Source organism: Cygnus atratus, chromosome 1 (genome assembly GCF_013377495.2).
Source record: "Cygnus atratus isolate AKBS03 ecotype Queensland, Australia chromosome 1, CAtr_DNAZoo_HiC_assembly, whole genome shotgun sequence".
In the NCBI taxonomy this organism is placed as follows: domain Eukaryota; kingdom Metazoa; phylum Chordata; class Aves; order Anseriformes; family Anatidae; genus Cygnus; species Cygnus atratus.
The window spans coordinates 67089863-67101155 of record NC_066362.1 but is presented as its reverse complement, the minus strand read 5'-3'; the positions used below and the strand labels follow the sequence as shown (position 1 = coordinate 67101155).

Genomic DNA, 11293 nt, shown 5'->3' with positions numbered 1-11293 from the left:
CATCCTTCAGTATCTGCTTGGTTTTTAAATCTCCACTAAGGCTTGTACTAATTGTACATACAGCAAAATCACAGTAATAATGTATGTGTAGGGATTTTGTTCTTGCATAGATATTTCTGTGTGAGGTGACCCACAGTTAGCATGGCATCAGGTTATACTAATCGGGGAGCTGTAGCTTCCTTAGCTACTCCATTAAGCCTGTCTGTGTAAAGTTAAACGCAAACAAATGTTTCCAGAATTGTGGTCTTGTTTACTGCACTAGAAATAAACACCTATTAAGCAATAAATCCTGTATCTTAAAAATGTGTTTGTTTTTTCTTATATGTAGTGTGAAAAAAGTTGAGAGAAAGAGAAGTTTTAAGGACCTAACATACACTCAAAAACCACACCATTATAAACCCAGTGTTTCATGAGCCATGAGGGAAAATATGAGAAAAGGCAGTATTAATTTAAAACAGCAGTGCTTCATAATGACTATAAACCAAACTAACAACAAAGTTTGTCCATAATTTAACGACAAAGTTGCAATTTTTTTTCATGGCACTAGATTTGCATAACTGAACAGATTTATGTACATTGCTCGAAGCCAACACAGAAACATTTGGAAGATATTCTGTGAAAATGAAGAAAACAATCCGAATGTTTCCCTGTGAACCTTTAGTAATAGCTACAAATATTTGTGTTAACGTGCTATTTATCCAGTGTTTTTTCTACCAGTAATTTGACATCCTCTCACTCTCAGGAGGGCGCTGGTAGAAAGGGCACCCTTACAAAGGCAACTCACTGACGGGTTGCTGTTTGAGACGAACATCCAGCTCTGACCAGGTGTGCTCTGCTATGGAGCAATCCTTGCTGCAGGTCCAGGCTGCTCTTCCAAAGCATCAGCAAAGGCAATAGTCCTGAGCTCAACAACCCTTCCTTACTGCAAGATCCTGAGCTCAATAACCCTTCCTTACTGCAAGATCCTGAGCTCAGTAATCCTTCCTTACTGCAGGAACATTACCAGGAGGGTCTGTCTCCTTGTCTGTGCCACCAATGGCATGATGTGCTCTACAGTTTGCAGACACTTGGACTCAGTTGCACAAAAGTGCTCAGAAGACAAAGTGCCACCAATTTCTATATGACTCAGAGACTCCCAAATGACTTTCTGAAATCAGGTCTCTGTCATCTTTTCCTTTCTCACGAGTCTCATCAAACTCCACGTTCAAATCTTGCTTCAGAAGTTGAAACCTGCAACAATGTCATCTACCATAGAAACTCCAGCTTTGGCAGGAAAATAGCACCATTCCTTTCCTCTTTACACATCCTCTTCACATGCTATCTATATCATGCCTGCAGTGTCACACCAGTTACCTCTACCACCTTTCAGGAAGCATAAGCCATTGTTTTTCACAACAGGAACATCTCCAGAAAACACACCTTAAACAACAGGAATTAAAATGATAAGCCAGTAGTGATGCTTGATGGTGAACAGGTGGCACCCCCAGGCCAGCCAGAAAGAACACTCTGGACTTTGGCAATGCTTAAGTATCTTGTTAAGCCAGGGCAGTATTATTTGGTAGTACCTAAAACTGTGAGTCTTTCTAAGATACTTCTGTCACCTACCACTGCTTGGATGTACCTCTCTTAATTGATCCTGAAGCAGCATTTTATTTAGACTTAGAGTCTGGGACTTCGCCTGCATTTCAAATTGTTCGCTTTCCTCTTTCATTATCTGCTCTTCAGTCGTTAATGTTACTGACAAACTTACTTTTGTAGTCTAATCCTCTGGTTGTAGATACTGGCTGACTGCAGGTACTTACCAGACCACAAATGAGCCAAAATCCTTGCTCTGGACAAGCTGTGGGACCTCAGCCAAAGGGATGCAGCCAGGTGTGGACAACAGGGGCACTAGGGCAGGTATAACCCTTCCATCATGAGGTGGAGGCCCACGTTACAGACCCTGGTGAAACCACAGAGCTGAGGACCTGCAGTCCCCAAATCCACAGCATGGCTGGGCCCAGCCGTTTAGCAGTGATGTGTCGGCAATGCCTGAGCTCACTAAATGGGAGGAGGTTGCCTGCTCTGCCCTTTTATGAGGTGCAGTGCTGCCCCTAAGAGTCACAAAGCCACAGGTTTGTGTGACTGATGACAGTGGGCAGGCACACTCCTCTGCTTTGACACTGTAGAAAAGGAGCCTACATAAAGGGGTGTGTTTCCCAAAGCACCAGTGAAGGAAAGGATAATACCCATAAGCATGTTTTCCAATCGGCACAAGTGGCAAAGCCAGTGAGAAAACACGCTGCCAGCCACAACTGCAGGCAAACTATCACTTTGGGCAAAGCAATGTTGTCCTTGGTCTATGGATATCAAAACCCATTTCAGGAAGAAAAAAACCCCACACCCAAACCCACCAACATTATGTGGGATAAGTGCAGTGAGGCCAGAGGAAACGGTCCTGGACCGGGCCTGTGGATGTCAACAGTCTGAAACTTTTTGCCTGTGTCCAGGATTAGTGTTTACTGAATTCTTATGCTCTGGCAACAAGAGACTTCATCGCAAGCAGACTGCACAGCGACTAGGATTTTTAATGACCAATAAATTATCTACTGCTTTGGAAAAGCCTGTTATCATATTTAATTTGACAGTCCCATGCAGGGTGAATTCCATAGACACAAAACAAATGTCAGGCCTCGAGACTAACACACATTTCCCCAGATGCAAAATAGACACACACCAGTTGCTCTCTTAGGAGGATGGAAAAAGCTAATCCCTCTAAATTATGTAAACCAAACAAAGAATGAAGGCTTAAAGCTTCAGCATTTATTTTTAACAAGTAAAGCATAAACCACACTACTGCTTTCACATCTGCCTTCTAATTTTTTTTGCTTTTGAATGATATGCAGTACAACTATTTTAAGATCTGCTCCCAAGTGCCTGCAGCTGGCACAGCATGTAGGGAATAGTAGGTGCTCATTTCTCCTCCGGGCTGATGCCCTGCCTCCCAAATGCTCATTGTGCTCTTATGTAGAGCCTTGGTTCATAGAAGATCTTTTCCAATCCAACTTTTGTTTAATTTTGCATCAAGAAGGACAGGGAGGGGAGAGCTGTTTCTTTTACTCGTCTTTTATCTCATTCAGATCTGGGCTGGAACAGAAACATGGGAGGAACATCCACCGAACTTTAAGTGCTTTTGAGCTCTGCTTCACATCTGTTATTAATGTATCTTTACATTACTGGGTGGTTTAATAAACAAGGAAGTAAGAGTTGTCCTATGAATTTGGTCCTACCATGTCAGAGCTCTATCCCTGGCTCTGACCTCTTGGACGGACGGATGCAATTACATGCTTCATTTTCCCCGTTTGCAAATTGAAATAACAATGCTTTCCTTTGCCATAACCCATGGGGGGCTGCACGGAGGAGGAGTGCCACGCAAGAACTGAGGTGCTAGTAGAAAGCAGTCTGATGAAACAACCTTTCTGCCACTTTGAGGGACAGCAAGAGACCACCCGATGCTACACAGAGTTGTGTAGGGTGCTACTGCAGAGCAGCATCAAGCAAATAAGAGCGAAGGACAGCGAGCACTTGAGACGCAGCTGAGCCTGCAGCGACTTTAATCACGATTTACCAACGCGAACGAGGCACTATCCCACGTAACGAAAAGCTGCACTGCAGCCCAACACGCCGAGTTGCCGGAAAGCCCCGCAGGCCTCCGGGAGAGGCTGGCAGAGGGGGACCATCGCGGGGCGGTGCTACTCGCTCACTCACCCACCCACCCTCCGCGGGAGCTGCGGGGCTCGGGCGCGCTGCGGCCGGCGGCCGCCAGGGGCCGCCGCGGGGCTGCGGGCACCGGAGCCACCGGAGGAGCCGGAGTCGGAGTCGGAGTCGGAGTCGGAGCCGTGCGGGGGGCGGGCGGGGTGCCCGCAGTGCGCGGCCGCGCCGCTGCCTCCGGCGGGAGCGCCCGGGGCCAGAGCGGCGAGGAGGTGAGCACCGAGCCGAGGGCGGCGGGGCTCGGGGTCGCCTTGCACCGGTGGGCGGCACCTGCCGGGGAGCGGAGCCCAGCCGAACTTGCAGGGGGGCGGCGATGGGTCGCTGCCTGTTGGAAAACGTGAGCGGTGCCGGGCGGAGGGGATGGGTGAGGGGCCGCGGGGAGCTGCCCCGGGAGGGCAGGGGCACGGAGAGCTCCCCTGGGCTGCCCTGTAGGGTATGAGCGCCCGGGGAGTGTTAACGGGTCGTGCACAGCGGGCTGAGGCTCGCTCGTACGCCAAATCAAGTGCAGGGAGGTTGGTACCCTTCTCCGTGTGAGGACGCTTCGCTCTTTCTCCGAGCTGTTTCCGAGAGACAGAATCCTCAGGCATTCGGTTCAAGGAACACGGTTGAAACGTGGCTTGCTTTAGAGCAGGTAATAATAACCCAGAGCTTCCCGTGTCACCGTTAGTTGTACAGCTTGAGAGGTCATTTTAGCGCAATGGCAAACCTTCATAACAGGTTGCATTCATAAAGTTCTACTCTGTTATGAAGGGAGACAAATTTTTGAGGTTTTACTTGGGGTTGAAGGTCATCGTCATCATCACAGTTAACATTGTTTGCCCAAGATCCTAAAGCACTTTACAAAGATGGGTAGTGCTATGGTATCTGCTGTGCAGGACAGAGAAGCCAAGGAGATGAGGAAATGTCAGGTGACTTGCTCAAGGTCATGCAGCACAGCCATGCATATAGCTAATTCCTATGTGTCTGGTTAAAAGCGTATCACCAGAAATTCTGGCATCCTTTTTCTAACCCCACGCTTTGCGAATGTTTATGTATGAGGTGAGGCAGCTTAAACCAGGAGCGCTAGAGAACTTCTGGGTACGGATTTGTTTAGCAGAATGAGCAAGGTACAAGTGCTTAGAGGTTTTTAAGCAACTACAGCTGAGTAATCGAAACCTTTCTGGAATTGGAGGGCTCGAGGAAAGATCAGCTATCTGCAGGCAGCACTACTGAGTGGTCTTGGCTTTTAAATACAAAAACTAATTCATCAGAGTTAAGGCAAATATAGCAAATGTAAGCAATTGCATCCTAAGGACAAAAAAAGAAGAAGGCACCTTATGTGGAGCTGTGAGGTGGGTCCTTTGGGCTGAGTAAGTACATCTTTCAGTATTACAGTGCCAGCCTGAAACAAACAGCTAGAGCTAGAAAGCTTAAGGTAGGTTTTACATAAACAGTGCCAAATGTGTCAGTGGTGTTAATGCAACATTTATAGCTGGAGCATGGCATCAATTATCATGACTTTTAAAAAGAAAAGAAAGAAAGGGGGGAGTGAGGGAGCGCCTGGCTCCTTGCAGCTCCATCCTCGTGGTGTTCATCCCCAGGCTCTGCATTGACGTCATGATGACACGGTGAAGCTGAAGACAGGATCTGGGAACGGTTCTTCTGCTTCAGTTTTGATAATCAAGTGAATTTGTCGACACTCCGTTCCTCCAGCATGGCTAAGAGCGCAGAAGTGAAGCTGGCGATCTTTGGTCGAGCTGGCGTGGGCAAGTCAGGTATGTTTGCTGTCTGGTTTTCCTTCTGCTTGTCATCAGGTAACTTTTAGCTCCCTCTGTGCAACGCTGTACAAACTCTTTGTGCAAAAGGACAGCTCTGAACTTGTTCTTGTCAGAGAGGTCAGGATAAGGATTTTCTTAGGAGAAAAGATTCTCTCTTTCTTGCTTTTCATACTACTTTCTCCAGGGTCTCTAAATAAAAGTACTTTTATTGCGTAAAAAAAAAAAAGAAAACCGAGAACTTCACACACCAACTCAGTGCCACTTCTCATGAAGCCAGAGGCAAGATTCCTCTTTTCCGCTGGAACAGAGGCAATTAGTGTTATTCAGTTTGTTCCTTCACAGCTTGTGCAAGTCTGAAGTATTTGTATTATTTTTCCTATTTGTTATTTATACTATGATCCATCTAAGATCAGACCCTCTGTTAAATATTGGATGACTTCTGATAGGTGTTGCTTGCTGTTATTCTCGTTGATTTCAGTGGGAAAGTTTAGGCTCAGCACCTCAATGGATTCTTTTTCTTTGTGTTCTCTTGGATTTATGTACCTAGCAGGAAACCAAGGAAATGTGATGTGTAAAGTTTGCATTCAGAGAGATCTTTTGAGAAATAAACATAGTCTGGTAAGTTCATACAGGAAAAACACAAGAGGGAGGCATAAATGTTAAAAATCCATTACTTTAGACAGCCTTTCCCTTGATGAGACAAATGAGTGTAACCCTAGGGTTGCAAGCTTTCTCAGGTAGTTCAGTGGTGTTGCATTAACTTGACAGCTTGAGGACCACTCTCACATGTCTGTGCACAGTAAGGATGAGGAAATAAGAAGATTCAGTCTAATCATGCTCCTGTACCAGTCTGGAATTTTAAGGCGCTGTTTATTTGAGAGAAATCTGCACAAGAGAAGCCAGGGGTAGGACACACTTGTAAGAGCATTAGGCTGGACTCTCAGCTGCTGTCAACCAGCTCTGTTTCCCCACAGTCACTTTTATGTTAGAATTGTCAAGATTGTGGCCCACAAACTGCTATTATCGTTTAGTTAACTTTGGAACCAGTTTATAAAAGTATGTTTATCCCAAAGGTATTTTAGCAGAACACTATCAGTGAAGTAGTTCTGTCAGCCTTCAGGAAAAAAGGCGTATATGAGGCAGAGGTCATTAGAGATTACACCACTTAAACAAAGCCAATGCAGATTAAATTCTACCTGTTTGAATAAAATACCTGAGGGAATGCTGTTAATATACTGGGATAAGTTTAAACTGTGCCTTCTCTCCTGTTGCCCTCACCCCTGCCACACCTTGTTCCCACATACCTTATGAAATGGAAAAGCTTTAATAAATCTATTTCAGTATTTTACCATTCCTTCCAAGTTTTGCAAGTAACTTCAGTGGCCCTCCTTTCGGTTCATTTTACATTTAGTTGATGGTTTATGTGGTTGTTTTTTCAGGAAATCTTCAGGAAAAAAGGTTTTCATGAAAATCGAACCACTATAAATCTCCCCTTACTCTGATATTTCTAGCCTTTTGAGACTTCATCTTTAAAAATGCAAAACTACAAGTTAAATGCTCTGTTAAAATGCCTTGCCAGCATTGGATCAACAAGAGTCTTTCATTTTTGTCCATAGTATACTTTTTTTTTTTTAATAGATTTCAGTAAACTAGGATTTTATGGTAAAAATGTTTTCCTGTAGTCCTGGAGCTAGGTGGGAGATTGTTTTCAGTGTAATACCATAAAAACATCCCAGTTCTTCAGTGTTCTCCCCCTCTTTTTTTTTTTTTCCTCTCTCCTTTGAGATGCAGGGAGATATTACATAAAATATGACTAAGATCCCATCTTTTCGATTATTACCACGCATGTGAATCTGTGTCGAAATGAAGGCACAAATACGTGGGCAACACAACAAAGGTGAATTTAAGAGGGTGGAGAGGCTACGGAGTGCTATCAACCACCCCTACGGAACAGCAACTGCCTCCCAGAATTTCCGTCTGGCTTATGAAAAACCCTCTTGTAAGTTCCCATAAAAGCATCCAGTTTCAACAACTCAGCCAATTCCAGAGAACTAAGAGGGGTGGTGGTGGTGTCTGAAAGCGCCTATTTGCCTGTAACCAACAGTAGCAACGTGGAAGTGCTGTTAGACCTTTGCTGAAAGCAGAGCTGGACACAAAGCAGTCTCCAGATAGCTGGATTTGGCAGATAAGTACCCGACTAGATTAATGTCTTTTTTAGGGTTCCCATGTCATTTCTTATCCCTGTGGCCAGTTTGTAATACAGTGTAGAGACAGGATCCCGTGGCAATACGTCACTGGCATAGACTTGGCCAGACAGCTGAAAGGTAAACCAGACTCTAGAAGCAAGAATGCAAGGCAGGACACTGGAGCAGACTAGATACATGTGATGAAAATGAGACATTGGGTGATAAATAAGGCCACTGTAATTGCCAGAAAGTCATGCCAAAATATGGTCACTGGCTTGCTTTCTTGGCTCCGTCTTCATTTTCTGAAGAAGAGCCAGGCATTGGGTTCTTAATCTGTAAGTGGCTTCAACACCTCACAGCATCTGTGAAGTTACAGACACATACTGTAATATCCTGGAAAAGATCGTTTCCCAGTTCCTGAGCGTGACTTTGGATCAGCAAATCAAAGCAGCTCTGAAGAAACAAGTGTTGTGCTGGGATGGGACATAAGAATTATAGCTGTCCCGCATGCACCATGAAAGTCAATACAGTTGTGACTATTACTGAGAGGTGGTGAACATCCTAATCTTGTCATTAATGCTAGACATCTGTTTAACAGGGTGTAAGAATCCTTGTTCTACAAAGTAGTCCCTGCCGATTAATCCAACTTTCCCAACCAGAAGGTGGAAAACCAGAACACTGTTCACAAGTCAGAGTAGTGATAGCATCTCAAAGAAGAGTTAAAGCCAAAGAAAACAAACCTTTTCTCTGCTTTCTTACTGCTTATCACGTTTCCATGGTTCAAAGGTTTAGAAAACAAATGGGGGAATTGCAAGTCCAAGTGTCAGCTTTTACTCTTCTCCTCCTCCTTTTCCTTGCCTCCCCTCTACCTGCTGGAGAACGCCAGCAGAATTAGCTAATCAACTCAGCCATCTTTGTTTTTTTTTTTTTTTTTTTTTTTTTTATAACTTAATGTTGACCTAAACCTTTCCAATAAAAACAGAAGAATGAACCAACTCAGAAAGGGGCAATTAGGAGAGGTCTATTAAGGCAGTTAGATCAGAATTGCACTGAGTTGTAAATCACTGATCAGCTCAGGTTTCTCCTGGGCAAGCTCACCAGGTACAAGCATCCCGACCCACTCTCACCCAGTGGACTGGATGCTTCACTCTCCCAGTTTTTTACTGTATAAATGTTGCATAAACATTGCTTTAAACTAGCTGAAAAGAACAATGAGGAGCTCTGCCTGAGCCAAGGAGCACTTTGCTGCTGCTTTGCTCAGGAAGAAGAGGCGCTCCATGGGTGGGAAGGGACATTGCTAAGCCCTGCTTATAGATAATAGGGCATCATCTCCTAATTTGGGCTACAGTCAAGTGGCATTGAGAGGGAGAGAGCTTTTAAAGTCCTTTTCTTTATGTCCAAGAGAAGCTTGGAGGGAGAGGAGAATTAAAATTGAATTACTTAAACACTGCTGTTTAAATTGTTCTTCTGTTGAATCCTACAGCTTCATTCCTATGGTAACAAAAGTTAGAATTTCCTAAATAGCTCTTTTTAAAAATACAGTAGTAACAATTAATAAAGACTTAAAGGCCTTGTTCTCCCATGTCATCACAAGGTACAGTACGTGCCCAGAAAGCTGCAGAGGAGTGAAAATGTATTAACCAGCAGGAGAAAAGAAGGGCATGTACTGGATAGCTGCATGGCTGATGCTTTTCCAACTCATAACTCAGTTGACTATGAATGCTCAAAATACCTGTGCTTAGGAGCCTTTATATTTTGGCCAAAAAAGAGAGAACATCCAGCTGCAGCATGTGCTATCCAACTTGCATTTTTTCTTGGTGTATGCCAGGCTGAATACTCCAAGTCTGCGTGCTTGCATGTATGGTGCATTCAGCCATGGGCAGATGCAGTTCTCATCTGTCTGGATAGACTATGCAGCTGCAACTGTGCTGTTTGACACCAAAGTACATATAGTTTCTACTGGTGCTTAAGTGGGATGGAAGATACAAAAGCCCCCACAAGCTCCCTGGTGAATACATGCCTGCTTCTAGGTAGCTGCACAAATCCTTTTTTTATGGAATAAGGTGCCTGAGACATGGGGCTGTTGTCAACCTTTTGATCCTATAATGGCCCAATTCCTTGCATTTGTACAGGGGGATGATTGATAAAGTGGCATCAGTAAATAACTCCTTGCAAAGAGTCAGCCCTATCAGAGAAATGGGGATCTCCCCAGCCTCAGTCTTTCTAACGTCAGTTGGAAATGTCCTGAGCAAACAGATTTGTATGTTTGCTTATGCTGTATCCCCTGCCTAATCTGAGATGGGGAACATACCTGGAAAAAGATACCTGGATTTGGAAGTTCCTATAGAACAAGTGCAATCAGCAACCAACCGAGAGGCACCTACAACAAACCTGTCTTTGCCTCCATTATCTGGGGGCTTACCTGAAACATCACTTTCTAACGGCAAGGTTTGGGCATGGAACTGAATTCAGCCCCACCTTTTTCAGAAAACTGTACCAGTTATTGCAAAAGAGGCCCATTTGAAAGTGATTTGCTACTTCACAAATTCCTGCTCAGATGTTTTCCCCCACTAGGTCCATTTCGGGGATTTTTGAGGAGGAAACATGAACTATTAAGGAGTGAGTGATTAGTCAGCAAGCTCACAGTTCTACTCAAAGCTTTTATGGTAGTTTTCTCTGCCTTGTGAAGTTTGCGCTAAACCAACTGATGTATCTAGGGAGCATTACTGTAATAAGGTGCATCTGAAATACAGAAAAGTGGGTGGAAGGGGACTGTTGGTTTTTGTTTTTTTTTTCACTAATGAAGTAGAGGAGTTGCTTTTTTTTGTTTGTGCTTAAGAGTGGTAATGATAACCAGACATGTAAGTAATTGTTCAGTGATCAAGTTCAACACTCATTGTATTAAGAATCCATTAGTATTTCATTAATAAAGTACTCGTTAAACAATCCCACTTTTTACCACCTCTGAAATGTAAATAGTTCATCCAAGGACAGGTTCGTTGAAGGTAGCGTGGTTCATGTGTGCATATACATAGTGGTACAAACATAACAGTAACTAGCTCACTCTGTGTGAGGTTTTGTGACAGTTTCTTGCCAGTAAGTGTGCAAACACATCCCTCAGGAGCAGGTTGTACTGCAAACAACTAGTTGCAGTAACATGATCTGTCTGCACTTCCATCCAGTGGATGACACTGATGTGTATACAGAGCATGAGCCCTTGGTTCATGAATCAGTCAATAAGGTCACTGATACCCATGAATGTGTGGTCCTCAAAGTCCTAGCCATGCTGACAAGGACAGGGGCTGCTGTTGTAGTGGCTCCAACACAACACATCTGTATTCGGAGGTGGGCAAAGGGTATATTAACCAAGCCAAGGGTCCTACTGGGATCAGCATTACGTATGGACACCTTCAGCATGCTGCCTGGAGAAGCCCCACAGATCATACCACATGGATGTGAACTTTTAATCAGCAGTCAGCCAGCCTTTCTTGGACTTTCTCAAACCGGGACTTGTTCACTCTTGTTATGCTAGAACTGATGAGACTGGACACCAAGAACCTGGGCTAGACACAGAAGCATTTACCATGAGTGGCAAGATGG

The 11293-nt window shown here is 44.4% G+C and overlaps 1 protein-coding gene across 5 annotated transcripts in view; it reads left to right on the top strand.

Moving 5' to 3' along the window:
* Positions 1-3842: 3842 nt before the first annotated feature.
* The window catches only part of RERG (RAS like estrogen regulated growth inhibitor), a 108524-nt gene continuing 101073 nt past the window's right edge, over positions 3843-11293 (top strand). For 3 of the 5 annotated variants that reach the window (XM_035550939.2, XM_035550940.2, XM_050708075.1), the window contains exons 1-2: positions 3843-3962; positions 5331-5504. In XM_035550939.2, the coding sequence (XP_035406832.1) occupies positions 5444-5504 (61 nt within the window). In that variant the 5' untranslated portion in view covers positions 3843-3962; positions 5331-5443. Of the gene's footprint in view, positions 3963-5330; positions 5505-11293 lie in introns of those variants that run through there. The other 2 variants (XM_035550941.2, XM_035550942.2) reach the window with 2 other exon arrangements.